General features: G+C 39.6%; 1 protein-coding gene across 1 annotated transcript in view; it reads right to left on the bottom strand.

Moving 5' to 3' along the window:
* Positions 1-16237, bottom strand: part of LOC130907228 (glutamate receptor ionotropic, kainate 2) — a 334891-nt gene that overhangs the window by 287552 nt on the left and 31102 nt on the right. Inside the window, exon 2 of the mRNA XM_057822068.1 lies at positions 10145-10233. Within this exon, the coding sequence (XP_057678051.1) occupies positions 10145-10154 (10 nt within the window). The 5' untranslated portion in view covers positions 10155-10233. The remainder of the gene's footprint in view (positions 1-10144; positions 10234-16237) is intronic.

A 16237-nucleotide genomic window follows, 5' to 3' on the forward strand; every position in this document is an offset into this window, starting at 1 on the left:
ATAACTCTTAATAGCTATGTTACGTTAATATACAGGCCACGTTCGCATTTCGTTGTTCATGCATCACATAACATTATCATACTGTACACTTATTCGGCATGTTGTTCTCTATTGTATTTTTTATTTTAAATTGCCATTCAAGATGACATATATGTTCTATATGTTGGATTTTGTCAAGTAAACTGCCCCCAAAAATGCAACATACTCAGGTGCGACTTATATAAGTTTTTTTCCTCTTCGTTCGGCATTTTATGGCTGGTGTGACTTATACTGAGGTGATACTTATAGTCCGAAAAATACGGTAGTCTCTATTGTAAAATTCCACAATACAGGTTGGTAGCAGAAAAGTCATCTAACACAACACTTTTTTTTCCTCCAGTCCAGAGGGGGGAAAATGACCCATTGTTAAGTTAGAACGGAAGATACAGGATACACAATGCCTCACATTTGCATTTGACTATGTAAAGAGGAACAAGATATTGTACCAACGGCACTACAAATACTGTGACTGGAATTGTGCCAACTTGCACAAATGCATACATAAGGAGAAGAAAAGCGTATTCTCAATCTTTATCCTAATTTCAAATGGTTGCCATTAGAAAGCTTGCTAATCACTCATGACCTATACGGCCAGTAAATATGTAAATTATATATAATTAATTCCAAAGTTAAATTCACAGAATGTGGCACACAAAAAATGTACAGAACAAACAATCCAAAGTTAAATTCACAGAATGTGGCACACAAAAAATGTACAGAACAAACAAATTCAGAATCAAGAATGAGCAACCACTCTATAAATTGGCCAAATGAATATAGCATAGGAAAGAGGCATTTATAGAGAAGGGAAAGTATATTTTCTCGTATTTACAGTTTGACTGCTTGTATTACTCTAACACACTTAATATAATCAATCAGGGAATAGTATCTTTTCTCATATTTACAGTTTGACTGTTTGTATTACTCAATCACACCCAATATAAAATAAATAGCATTTATATCAGTTTAAGAATAACATGCAGAATATATTTGATATTATGAACAGTTGGAGTTGAAATGATTAGAATTTGCAGCGCCAAGACAACGGGCATATAAGGGAAGAACAGATACAGGACGCCTTTAACCACAGAAGCCCAACGCATGAGTCATGCAGCTGACTGAGCAAGATTGACGGTGACAAGCAGGTGATAGGCGTACATCTACAAGCCCACGTTTGCACCACCAAATCCCACAACCAACTCTTCTGGACAGTGCAGAACAAAGGGCGGTATATCTTGTCTTGCCACAAGGAACATCTGACACGGAGGAACCCACAACCGAGAAGGGAACACTCAGCACTCAAGTGGCGCTGAGGATGGCAAAATCCTTAACTCTTGTTGCTCTGACAACAGTAACGCCCGAATTCTCCTGTCCAACAGATAATAGTCCGAAACAATGCCCAAACACACCCTTCTTCCGGACCAAAGCCCGCCTCACCAGAGCCTTTCAAAGACTTGAGAGTTTAATTAATTGTTGTCATTTTTCTCAAGAATCTTTTGTTGACTTGTTATATGGTGACCCTGGATTCAGTTTGCCTCCTCGCCTGGGTCTTTCAGTGCTGTATGATTGCTGCCGACATAGGATAAATTGTCAACTTGTGTTTTGGAGCCTTCTCCAGCTTTCAAAATGGAGTCAGAACGAGGGTTTAAGACTAAGGTGAACGCGCGAAGTTTGGTCTTTTGGCCGAGTTGTCGGGGTACTGCCGGCCCTGGTCATTGGAATTGGGTTTGCGCGGTTCCAGCGGTTTGGCTCCCGTGATTCCGGCAATCTGGCTAAAAGGTCAGATTCCTTCTTATAGTAAATAAAATTAACGAACTTGGTAACAGAAAATATATGAGATTTTATAGTTAAGTCATAGGCAATCGTGAAAGAATACCTTTGTCGCATTTGATGGTGTTGTGTTGATGTGTAAGTTTCAGGAAATATTTAAGATTTGTCACCTTTGCACGTGACTTGGTCCACATGAATACTTGGAGCCACCTTAAAGTGGCTTAAACTTAACAAAGTCAATGTTTTGGGGTGGCCATTACAAAGCCCTGTTGTCATCCCTGGTAAAAATTTATGGGTAGACTCGAAAAGGCATGTGCGAGCAAGGCGTTTTACAAACCTGGCTCAGTTACAGATAGTTCTCTAAGGAGAAATGGTGCAAAAACTTTGCCGACTAAAGTGAGAAGTTTGTAGAAAGATATGTAATTTCATCTAATTTTTGTACAATTTCCACGTATATTCTTTAAAATGCAATCGAAAATATTCCCAAATTATGTTTTTGTGATATTACAATACTACATTTGAGTTCGTTTTTGATTTAAAAAGAAAAAAAAAAACACTTCTAACACTTGACTCATAACCATCTGACTTAAGTATTCCAGAACAGTCGACTTCTTGTTTTTGATACTCTAGGACCTTATTCCCTTGTATTATTTTTTTTTTTTTCTTTTCAGAATGGCCCTCACACTCCCACTGAGTAGTTAAAAAGTAATATAACATAGCAACCGACCATTGATTTGTAATCCTGGCGACTACACACATTTGTATTTTTGGGTATGTGTGTGCGTACTTGTGCGTGTGCAGCAGAGGGGCTTGAAGGAGCTGATCTAAGTATGCTGAAGAGGCTCGCTGAGCACTGGGGTAAGATTAAGCTCGCTCACAGAGAAATCAAACTGACCTGGGAGGCATGCCATCAGAAGGACAGATGGATAAGAACTATTGACCTGCTGACCTGCATCACATTCTCACTCGCTCATGCTAATTCTCATGCAAATTGCTACAAATACCCACTTTAACTTTTTTTTTCCTTTTACCCCCTCAACGTCTATCCGAGGGCGTTTTGGCTATCATTCATATTTACGCATCACACGCAAACTTACGACGGTGTGTTGGGAAAGAAATAAACACCCAGTACATTGGCTCCCTAGTGGCGTGCCCTCGTGGTGGTCGGCTGCACTTCTAAAAGCTTAATCTGTCCGTCCCACCTCCCTGGTTAAGAGAACAAAGGCCTCTTTCCCCTTGATACAAAGGCGGCTCACACAACTCAACACACACGTCCAGACGGACCACCCATCCTTGAAGACCACTGACTCACACTACGAAACAACTCACAAGGCGTGTATCAATGACAAGGCCGGTCGGCTGATCTACTGACGTCGTCGGGCACATTAAAATCTCCTTTTCCCATTATCTAGTTCACACACCCTTTGGGAAGAGGGGGCATTTTGTTCCTGCAGTTGTTGCCAGGCTTTGATCCGCAGCTTCTCTTGAGATCAGATTATCACACTGACCACATTCACTGTAGTGAAAAGCAACAGAGAACCAATTTGTGGAGACCACTTTAGGTCAGTTCAGACTACATAGGATGTCATGTCACGCTGGAAAGTTTGCATTTCGCAGTCATTCACTCACTAATCCAAACCTTGCTTAGGATTTGTCTTACGCTATTGACGCGGCATGTTAAGTGCTGGAGATGTTATGTACGTTTTTGGGAACAAATGATGCGTCGGGCTGTGAGAACGCGGTGATTTAGTTCAGAAAGCGCCCAGTCGTTTTAATAGTCATTCAAGCTGTACACATCAGATCTGCCCACTCTGTGCTACGTTAACTGGTGGAAGCGATTTATTAGGCCATTAAAGCAACATTATCAGTCGACATCTGCGCTATACATTTGAAGGGAGGATTCCTCTTAGTGATTTATAACAAATTCACAAATGGCCTTTTGACTTCAATAATTTGTTTTTTACAATGCGCACATTGTAAATTCAACAAGGTGGGAACTTTGATCAAAGGTCTTACAGTTTTTGTCAGCCACTTCGGTACATGTCTCAAATCATCTGCGCAATTTGCATAACAATCTGTGCATTTCTCAAAACGATTAGTACACGAGCAAAACACGAGATTGCCTGCAAAGTCCAGTTCTTGGCTTACAGTTTTTCTCAATTGCTTTGGTACATTTCTCAGATAAGAATTGAACTTCTCAAAACTATTTATTCAATCCTCACAACATGTCTCTCAAGTAGCAAAACAACATACTGTAGATTATCTGCAAGGCATGTTTCTTGTGTAAAATTCTTAGTCTATCGCTCAAAATTCAATTTCTGTGTCAGTGAATATGTCAGTGCTGTCAGAATGATAAGTCCTTGTTTCGTTGTGTACAGACAAGACAGTTAAATTGCTTAGTCATGCTCTCAATTGAACAGTTACTCCAGTGGAAGGCTCTGATGTTGAAGATGGTGTCCAGAAGAACACCACCACCACTGTCCAACATTTTCTCAAAAGTAGTCCAAATTTTATCAACCCGTCCAATACATTTATCTTCTGCCCAGAGTCTTTGGGAATCTGCTCAGTCTGGCAATACTGTCAGTCACCCATATTTCGAAACAAGAGCAGAAGGGTTACGTAGTTTTGTGCACATTTGCGTCTCCTCGGGCAAACAGTTGTCCTCATACAGTGGGGCAAATAAGTATTTAGTCAACCACCAATTGTGCAAGTTCTCTTACTTGAAAAGATTAGAAAGGCCTGTAATTGTCAACATGGGTAAACCTCCACCATGAGAGACAGAATGTGGAAAAAAAACTGTCAAAGAGGTCTAACTTCTTCTAACGAGGTCTAACGAGGCTCCACTCGTTACCTGTATTAATGGCACCTGCTTTAACTTATTATCGGTATAAAAGACACCTGTCCACAAACTCAGTCAGTCACACTCCAAACTCCACTATCGCCAAAACCAAAGAGCTGTCGAAGGACACCAGAGACAAAATTGTAGACCTGCACCAGGCTGGGAAGACTGAATCTGCAATAGGTAAAACGCTTGATGTAAAGAAATCAACTGTGGGAGCAATTATTAGAAAATGGAAGACATACAAGAACACAGATAATCTCCCTCGAGCTGGGGCTCCATGCAAGAGCTCACCTCGTGGCGTCAAAATGATAACAAGAAAGGTGAGCAAAAATCACAGAACCACACAGGGGGACCTAGTGAATGACCTACAGAGAGCTGGGACCACAGTAACAAAGGCTACTATCAGTAACACAATGCGCCGCCAGGTACTCAAATCCTGCACTGCCAGACGTGTCCCCCTGCTGAAGAAAGTACACATCCAGGCCCGTCTGGGGTTCGCTAGAGAGCATTCGGATGATCCAGAAGAGACTGCGACAATGTGTTATGGTCAGATGAAACCAAACTAGAACTTTTTGGTAGAAACACAGGTTCCTGTGTTTGGAGGAGAAAGAATACTGAATTGCATCCGAACAGCACCATACCCACTGTGAAGCATGGGGGTGGAAAAATCATGCTTTGGGGCTTTTTTTCCCCTGCAAAGGGGCCAGGACGACTGATCTGTGTAAAGGAAAGAATGAATGGGGCCATGTATCGAGAGATTTTGAGTGAAAATCTTCCATGAGCAAGGGCATTGAAGATGAGACGTGGCTGGGTCTTTCAGCATGACAGTGATCCCAAACACACAGCCAGGGCAACAAAGGAGTGGCTTCATAAGAAGCATTTCAAGGTCCTGGAGTGGCCTAGCCAGTCTCCAGATCTTAACCCCATAGAAAATCTGTGGAGGGAGTTAAGTCCCTGTTGCCCAACAAGAGCCCCAAAATATCACTGCTCTGGAGGAGATCTGCATGGAGGAATGGGCCAAAATACCAGCAACAGTGTGTGAAAAGCTTGTGAAGAGTTACAGAAAACGTTTGGCCTCCGTTATTGCCAACAAAGGGTACAAAACAAACTTTTGGTATTGACCAAATACTTATTTTCCACCATGATTTGCAAATAAATTCTTTAAAAAATCAAACAATGTGATTTTCTGTGTTTTTTCCCCACATTCTGTCTCTCATGGTTGAGGTTAACCCATGTTGACAATTACAGGCCTCTCTAATATTTTCAAGTTGGAGAACTTGCACAATTAGTGGTTGACTAAGTACTTATTTGCACCATTGTAGATAAAACGTAAAAACATAGCAGCACTTTTGCGTTTTTGCTTCAGATCATTGTCGTCTCAACGTGGCCTACGAGTTGAAAGAAACATGCCCTAAGGCATTTTGTTTTGCATGTTCTCCCCTTAATTGTGTGAGTTTTTATCCAGGTACTCTCAAATTCCAAAAACATGTCTGTCCAATTAAGTGTCTAAATTTCCCACAGGTGTGGAAATTTGTTGTTTGGGCGATCAGTCCAGTGTTAAATTCCATCTGGGATGGGCTATATAGCCCACTTATGACCTAAATGAGGAAAACTATAGAAAATTGTGGCATACACGTTAGCTTAAAACTATACACAACAATCTTGAATCCATATAAACTCCAGCCGTGATCTTCATGTGCGCTTGTATGACTTTGACATTTTTATGTACATATGATCATGCTTGTCCTAACGATTCAAACGACCTTTTCCGCAGAGGCCTTTGGGGGCCTGACGGCCGGGTATCCCCCCGCGGATCACGTTGCCGTGTGTGCCATCGGGCTTACGGCACCATTGGTGGAGTGAGTGCATTTGTTTGAGCTGAGCTTTCTTCCCGTTTACTCACAGCCTCTGCCGAGTCGCCAGACAGATCTCCATAATCCGCAAACAATTATCATATTTGCCTCGGTGGACGCTGCCGCTTTTTTGTTTACTGATTCAAAATTAACAATTTACACAGCTGGGTTTTGTAGCGAACACCTTAGTTGTCAGGCATAGCTCCATCTGGAACGTGGACAGACTGGTGGAAAAAAAGTGTTCGATTGAGTCTTGATGGAGTCAAAACAAATGTTGGAATTTAGGAATTCCTTAAAAAGCACCACCCTATACCTTAATTAATTCACTGAGTGCCATTTGTTTAAAAAAATAGCTAATATTTTCTCCAAGAGGTAACTGTAATCTCATCAAATAGTTACCCGTGCACATAGACTCGATCATCAGTTGACAAGACAGCTCCCACAGACGTGCCAGTCCTTCCCGTAGGGAGCGGACCAAAGCAGAACGTTGAGTTGGCTTTCACTGTGATAAACTCAAACACACACTGGGTTGTAACGCCAGATTTAGGTGGAAACTGGACAAAGGTTTTACTGCCTACAAACAGGCAGGTTTTTCTCAAGAGTGATTTGGTCGAGGATTCAACGTAATTATTATATTAAATAGCACCATGCATGCACTTGGAAATGTTGTGGGAAAAAAAAAAAAAAGAAAAAAAAAAGATCAATACTGTAAGTGTAACTTTACTTGAAATAATTACGTAAAATGAATGATAACAGCCTGTTTCTTGCTTTTAACCAAGAATCTAGACTATTTTACGTTCATATCTATAGAAATTCTGCCTTTTAAACATGTATTTACAATAGTTTTTAACAGAAAAAGCTCTTTGTTTTGTGATGGCCACCATGTTGGATTTTGTATCTCTACACATGACATTTACTATAAGTTGCTATTTCTGGCAAAAACGTATATGTATGTATATAACCCTAACCCTGAAAATATAGGTGAATATCTCTGCATTTGGTGATTTTTGTGCATCAAGCATACAATCTGAGAATTTTATTGCCATTTTAAATTTTGTTATACTTATATAAAAATGATAATCAGGATTTCATTATGGAACGAGTTTGAATTTTTTGATGCCACCGCTCAAGGAGACTCATGTGTGCCTAAGCGAGGTGCCTATTTTGGTTTTAGGTCGCTAGTGGCTTTGGTTTTGAAAATATTTGAATTTTAAGTTTGTTAAAATACGCCCCGTACGGATCTGCCCCAAGCCCCGTGTCCTGTCAACTGATAGTGAAGTCTATGCTGTGCATTAACTACACTGCAACCAAAACAGCAGCATTAATAGAAGCAATTACAAAATAGATTTCAACCGTTGTTCAGTTTCAAATTAGCGCCCTACAATATTTTTACATTATCTTATGAAGTAACCCTAACCCAAAAAAACTATGTTGAGTGAAGTGAGGTGCTTATTATTCTTAACTCATTTGCTGCCAAAAACATATATGTTCTATTTTTAATTGTTTGTGTCCCAAAGATTTATTTATACGTCCTTTACATTTTTTTTTTTTAACAAGAGACATCTCTTGGTTCTGATTCAATTTAGCTCCAAAGCACAAAGCTGAAAATCAATTTTAAAGCAATAAAACTGGCAACGGGAGGGCAGTAGCGCATTTGGTAAGACTCGCAACCCGATTCAACGGCAATGAACGGCTGGGCCGCACGGCCGGGGCGCCGGCGGAAGACGACCGAATGGAGAACAACCCAGAGGACGCCCGGATTGCCAGGCGCTGGACAACCGATCAGAATGACCGGGACCACCAGTGCAGTGGACGATGTCGTTGAGTCAGCGCTGCTCACCGAGCAGACCCCGCAGAGACTCAAAAAAATCCATCTTTATGAGACAGGCAGCGATGAGGGAAAAGTTTACCCGGCTGTCGTGGCCGCTACAGCGTCATCTCTCAGTTAATTATGTGTAAATAAATTGTTACTTTGCTATCAAAAAATTTGTCTTGTTGTTTATGTTATCTTGGAAAAGGAAAACACTATTCAGATGTTTGGGATGTAACTAAAGCAAAAAATAGCTGTGTTAAAGTCAAAGTTATGTTTGAAAGGTATGCTTTCACAAAAAGCTCAGTTTCTGTTTTTTCATCAGAAATTGGAAAATTGCTCAAACGAAGCTCTTTTCTAATGCTGATTTCTAAAGAATTGAAAAAGTTAGGAATTTACTATTTTCCTGCTGAAATTAGAGATTCTAATATTTATTTTGGTGGGTTCCATGTTTATATAGGAATAGAACAGAATTTTTCTGTCGGCATTGCAAAATCAGTCAAAATCCAGAAACGGGTGTTGCACCGGTTAAAATGGCTGGGAGTGAATGAGTTAACATATGTAAGCTACAGTACAGCATTAGCGCAAATAAAAGAATGCACAACAGAGAAAAAAAAACAAAAAAAACTTTGTTAATTTGTTCCTATCAACACAACAAAAAGCAACATGTCTCACATCCCAGTTGTCCTTAATGCAAATAGAAATACTCATTAACACCTTAACACTCCTGATTGCCTCCTCATTGCCAACGGAAAAGTGAAATTCCGAATGAGTCCCCTTTGGATCTGCTTGGTAACTGCACCTGAGAGCTCACTCAACCTAAACCTGTTCATGACCGCTCATTTGAAATGACCACTTGTTCCTTACGTTCTCATACATTATGTCCGCGCTGTAATCTGCCCCTAAGACCTCGTTCTGTATTCTCACCCTCACACTCTCAGAACAAGTAGAGAAGTCTCTCAATACGCCCCATAAATTTCATTTTAGTTTATTGGGTGGATCACACAGAGTGGCTACTGCAGCATGAAGAAGCAGCGACCCATTAAAGTTTCCTTTCCAGCATGCATTGCATTAGTTTTAAATAAGACTACAAATAGCCTTTTAGCCTTCATGATCACCACAGAAACCAATTAATAGATGCTGTTTCAGTTAAAATACAGGAATTAAACTTAATCTAAGTGTAACCCGTTAAATCAAAACACTTATCAGGTAAAACATTAGCATGACTGTTCCCAACTGTTCAGCAAAGACAGTCTGACATTTTTTATTCTAAAATTTACAAGAAATCGCCAAATGTCGTCAGCATCTATTTACATACATTTTACATATGCTTTAGTCAACACATTGCATGACACCGCATGAAAGGATTGCCGCATAAATCGGTATATGGATAAATAAAGATTTTAAAGACGGGTGAATTTGGTCTTACATGCTGCTGCTTGGCTGAGCTTGCACACTGAGAGATTGATTATGGAGGCTTCTGTGGGTGTCTCATATAAATACACACTACGTCTTCATCACAGCCATGTCTCAATCCAAACCAGCAAGCCGCTCTTCTTACTCAGAGCGAAGTCTATTATTTCCTGGGCGCAATTGCATGTTTTGTTGTTTCCTTTTGGGCGTTCTGGGAAACAATGAGGCGATACTGACATGCTTTAACATTTCAAACACAGTGTAAAAATACATAATAATGGCTAAACAACATGGTGGCGTAGTATAAAGGAGAGTCATGTGGAGGATTTGTTTCATGTTTTTTTTACTTTTTAACATTTTCAAGTTATTCACTGTTAATAGTAAACATCTTAACACTCTACCTTACAGTTCACCCACTTGTCCTCATTGGGGTCGCAGGTGTGCTGGAGCCTATCCCAGCCAACTTTCGGTTAGGGGCAAAGTACCCTGGACCGGTTGCCAGCCAACTGTGGGTGAAGAATATATGGACAAATATCCATTAGCACTCACACTGTAACCAGAAAAACAAAGGAACATCTAAGATGAGCTTTGAACTCTAGAACCTCTCAACTGGTTGGACAATGCTAACCAGTTCTCTAATGTGCTACCAGTTTCCATATTTATTTAAAATTTGATTTGTTTTGGAACCAATTAGACAGATAAACAACCCTCTGGAGACAACGCTGTTAATTTCGTACTAAAATGTATTGCCTTAATGTATTGACTATACAGCATTCTCATTACAATTGCCATGTTCATCAATCATCTATTTACATATTTACATTATGTGTTGGGATACAATGATACAAGGTGTAGTGATGCATTCTCTCATAATCACTCTTGCGTGTCTATTAATAATTCTGAGGACTGTGGTTATTAATAGAAAACAAAAGGGGTGAAGTGTGTCCATAAGACTCGGACGTGTAATAAGAAAAATAACAACTGTTATTATCTCGCTTCTGCACTGGCCTATAATTGTGTTGGACCAGCTGCAGTCAATGCTAACGTTGCTCAACATATGGTGATGTTTAGACCGAAGCATCAATGCTAGCTCGATTGCTTTAGGGGTGTCACCCTATATCTCAGTTGTATTTGGTCACATTTATCACACACCCGATAATACAACTAAATACCGTATTGGCCCGAATATAAGACTGTGTTTATTGCATTGAAATAAGACTGAAAAAGTGGGGGTCGTCTTATATTCGCGGTCTAGACATTATACCCATTCATGACGCTAGATGGTGCCAGATATCATTGAAGCGATGTTCTGACACAACAAATCTCAGCTACTCTCAAGTTTAACCAGTTTGCAGTATTTTATTGCAATGTTTTTCCTTATTCAGATTTGTTTCAAGACTACAGTTACAGACTTCACTTTGATGGTTAATGCAGTTATTGCAATTTTGTTCTTTTATCACAATATATTGGTTTATTTACATTTCAAAAACCCAGAAGCCATTCTTTTACGAATGTGATTGCACTTTATTTTACATATTTAAATGTTCAGATATTAAGATTTGAATGAGGCAAAATAACATGGTTTCTCTCTCAAATATATTGTTATAATCATGTTTCATATGTACTGTAATTATTTTCTGTATAAAAGTCTTTTTTCAAACTTCAGTCTTGAAAAAGAGGGGGTCGTCTTATAATCAGGGCCATCTTATATTCGGGCCAATACGGTACTACATTCCAATTGACGAGTATGCGTATCGTTGGCAGTCAATGAGTTAAAATGGGGAATTTTAAGCATTTTAATAGAGTCTCTTAATTACACATTTCCCCCCTCTGAAAATACTATACACTGGATATTTATCTAGAAGCACTCAAGAGCATAGTTTTTGGCTGTCAAAAGTCTTGTAGTGACACCAGCGTGTGAACTTAATTAAGTGTGTAATGTCAGCTGTCTGCAGACCTGCAAGTGTAACAAGAGGGCAGGTCTGGACTTTGTCTAACAAATAGTGAGCTGGACTGTGTGTGTGTTCCAGTGATTTATTCAGCTCCCATGCTGCTGAATGCCATGTAGTGGCTGGACACCCCGCTGCTCGCAATGACAGGCTCCATAGCAAGCTGCCAGACACACAGCAGGAGAACACAAGCGCCCCGCTTTCATTCTGGGCTGAAGCGCTGATATCCATCATATTGCTTTTCTCGTGAGCATCCTCCATCTTTTCGGCTGGCTTACTCGCTTGCGCGGATTTGGCATTTACATCTGTTATGGCTCACCGTTGCACAGTTGCGGCATCTGATTGTTCAAACAGCTATGAAAGGAAAAATGTTTTTTGGAGGGGCGGGGGGAGTTGTTTTCAAATGGCAAGTGTCTTGAAATGACTTTTGTTGTGTATTGGTGATAACTACATAGATTGTAATTACTGTTTTGGAATGTAATTTAGTCTGGTAGAATAAAACAAACTAAACATTTATTTGTTATTGGCAAACGGTCTATTTAGCATTTTATGTTTGGTATTATTTCATAATTGAGATAATTTTTGTTTGTCAATAGTCAGAATACATTAGCATAGACACAAAATGAAAGCTGTCCTTTGCATCTATTCAGTGTTTCCATATATTATATTGATGCTGAAATGTGAAGTTCAAATGAGCGGGCGGGCAGGCAAGGAACTAAGGTGGGTGGATCCAAATGCAGGAAAACGGAGGCAAGGTTTAGGTGCAAAAATGTTCAAAGTGAAGTTAACAAAAAAACAAAGCATAAACAAAAGTCAAGGGTATCAAAACAACTTATCAAAGTGCTTATCAAAGTCCTAAATGATATTCGTCGGAATACCGATGCAGTCAAATCATCTGTTCTATTACTATTGGATCTCACTGCCGCATTCGACACGGTTGATCACGACATACTACTCAGCAGATTGGAACAGTGGGTAGGGCTTACTAACACTATTCTTCAGTGGTTCACATCCTATTTACATGATAGGGATTTCTTTGTGTCAATCGGAAACCATCAGTCAGAACGAACCAAATTCACGTGTGGAGTCCCTCAAGGGTCAATTCTTGGACCACCCTTATTTAACATCTATATGCTTACCTTAGCTCAGACAATGGAACAGTATGACATCTCCTATCCCGCCTATGCAGATTACACACAACTGTACATTTCTGTGTCCCCACATGATTATAGTCCCTTAGTCTCCCTGAGTAAATGCATTCATCAAATCAATGAATGGATGTGCCAGAATTTTCTCCAGTTAAATGTGGAGAAGACAGAGGTGATCATTTTTGGGCCAAAAAAGGAAAGGTCAAAGATAAGCAGGCAACTTAGCACAATGTCATTTACAGCTACAAATCAAGTCAGAAACCTTGGCGTAATTATTGACTCAGACCTAAAATTTGATAGCCATCTAAAGTCTGTCACTAAATCTGCTTATTACCACCTAAAAAATATAACCAGAATTAAGGGGCTTCTGACTCAACAAGACATGGAAAAACTTATGCATGCATTCATTTTCAGCAGATTGGACTATTGCAACGGTACATTTACGGGTCTTGATAAAAAAAATCAGTCAGGAAGCTGCATCTAGTACAGAATGCTGCAGCCAGAGTTCTCACAAATACAAGGAAGCTGGAACACATTACACCGGTGTTGAAATCGCTACACTGGCTTCCAGTGAGTCAAAGGATAGACTATAAAATACTACTGCTCGTCTACAAAACACTTAATGGCCTTGGACCAAAATACATGCTTGATTTGTTAGATTCCTATGAGACATCTAGACCCCTAAGATCATCTGGAACCGGTCTCCTGCATGTTCCAAGAACAAGAACCAAGCAGGGTGAGGCAGCATTTAGTTATTATGCTCCTTACCTCTGGAACAAGTTACCTGTACGTCTGAAGTATGCTCAAACTGTTAGCTCTTTTAAATCAGGGCTAAAAACACTTTTGTTTAGCACTGCATATCCATAACTGTCTATACATTTCAATCTACTTGCTTTCTATTCCTCTTGTGCTTATCTCCATTGCTGATTTCAATTATTATTAGTTGTAGTTTTTGTTTTACCTTTATTTATTTTTATTCTATTTGTGATTTAATGCGATTTTTATGTATAATTTTATTTCTGATTTTGATTGGCTTGGTTTTTACATTGTATTGATTTAAATGTGATATTTATGATCTTCATGTGATGTAAGCACTTTGAATTGCCTTGTGTTGAACTGTGCTATATAAATAAATTTGCCTTGTCTTGCCTATAATGGGAACCAGAAACAATGCAGGACGAGGACAAAGGGATACGAAAAGCATGGACGATAACGGAACAAGGACTGAACAAAAACGGGGAGCTTATACACGCAGACGAGGGGTAACAAGACAATGAGGCACAGGTGGGTGACATGAGAGGAAGTAGATTGGTATATACACAAGGAGCATTGCACAATAGGTGAAAACCATGGGCAATCGCAAGGACAGGACACACTAAGAGGACGTTCACATGGTGACCCTCCAAGAATGCAACATATTTCATGTTAGCATTTACATGGCTCCATCTTGGTTCCGTCCCCATTCGAATGATGTTGCAATTCCGCGTAAAAATAATGTAGTATTTATGCAAGGCCCTAGGGGTCAATGCAGTTTTACAAGGCGACAGCCAATGATGTACTTCCTTGACCACAACCTCCTCAGCCCGCAAGACAACATACCCGCCCACTCGAAGCAATGGCATCCATGTTTTTTTTTTCTTTTTTCTATTGCTTTAAAAGGCACAAAAACGCAAACATAAAATATATTCAAATGAAAAAATCGTTTGACAGCCCTTGAAAAAGCATTCTCATTTTAGCAGCTTTTCAGAATATTGAAGTCCATACATTCACCCTCCCATCCATTTTCATAGTACATTACCTAAACAGGGCCATGGAATGTAGCCTAACCTAGCTAACTTTGGGCAAGAAGTACACCCAGGATTGCTCCAAAGGCTATCCAAGGACAAATATCAACTTTTTTCACTAACTTTCTACCTTTCTTGATTGCCTGGCAGAAATTGCTTCATCGAGAAGTGAGTGCACTCTATTTGGACTGAAGTGGAAGAAATCAAATATTGTTCTTTACCCTATAAAATACAACTCTTCAAAAAAATATATATATATATCTATGGATAAGTTTCCAAGGTACTTCCCCTTTACTTCCGCATTTCTGCTCGCTACTTCAGTTTTACACTTTCTCTTACCAAAACAACAGTGGAGCTGGAGTTGCATCACATATCAAAATCCCTCAAAAAAGACAATTTGGAAATATCGCATCCATCTGTCATCATCACGACATGTTCATGAAGGCAGATGTGTAACCAAGCCCGTGCCACCACAAAGACCGGGTGTTTATGTAGCCATATTGCTGCTGTGTTATTGAAGGTAGGTTCTTCCTATCCCTGCATTTTCATGGGTCCGGTGCTCAAGAAATACTAAGCCAAAATCTTGCGCATGAAACGACTTGTTGTCTTTCACATTGTTAATACGATGATGATTGTAATTATGATGATGTTTAATAGAGCTGGGAATCTTTGGGCACCTAACGATTCGATTACGATTACGATTCAGAGGCTCCGATTCGATTATAAAACGATTATTGATGCACCCCCCTCCTTTTTTTTTTTTTTTTTTTTTTTTAAATACAGTTTTGTACATTAGTTCCAAAATTGTTCAAAAATACTCTCAGGCTAAGCCAAACTACTATTTCAGTATCAAGTTAACATATAGCAGTAAACAAATATACAAAAATAACATTAAATAAAAAAACTCCAGTCCCCATTCTGTATCAGCAGCTTTAAACTACATTCAATTAATTTAATGTTGTGAGTCAACCGTTAAAGTTGTTAAAATTGCTCCCGTTATTCCGTAATTTCCCTTTTGTCTACCTTTGACATGTGAAAGTTTTAAAACTATTTTAAAGATAGATTCAAGTAAATATTTTACCGATTTAGGAGTATTTTAGATAAAAAGTTAATTAGGTTTGCTTGGAAGGTTCGCTACAACAGCACTGCAGGGAAGTTTACTGCTTTAAGATGGCGGCCGTTTACTAACGCCCGCATCTAGCTTTTTGCAGATGTGCTGCTACCGCTACCGAGTCTATAATCCATCTAGTCCTATATAAATGATATCTACCGTAACATTATGTAGCTTAGCTGTACTTGTAGCAGCTTTTCGGCAGCAGTCAGGTATGTTGTTGTGTTTTTTTATCTCGTGGCATGAGTTGAGCTAGAGCCGTGAGTTGAGCGTTGGCATTACCCGAGGGGCCGATTAATGAGAAGCATAATGTTTAGCTACTCCCGCTCCGTTCCGTCCCGAAGACCGCGCGGCGCGCTGAGTGTGTTGTACTTCCGCTTTACTTGGCATATTTCAATAATCGGAATTTGGATGTTTGTGAATCGTTCTCGAATCTTCCACGGCCGAATCGCGAATAATCTAAGAATCGGAAATTTTGCACACCTCTAATGTTTAACATTATTTACTACAATTACTGT

The sequence above is a fragment of the Corythoichthys intestinalis genome, chromosome 19, assembly GCF_030265065.1.
Source record: "Corythoichthys intestinalis isolate RoL2023-P3 chromosome 19, ASM3026506v1, whole genome shotgun sequence".
NCBI classification, from domain to species: domain Eukaryota; kingdom Metazoa; phylum Chordata; class Actinopteri; order Syngnathiformes; family Syngnathidae; genus Corythoichthys; species Corythoichthys intestinalis.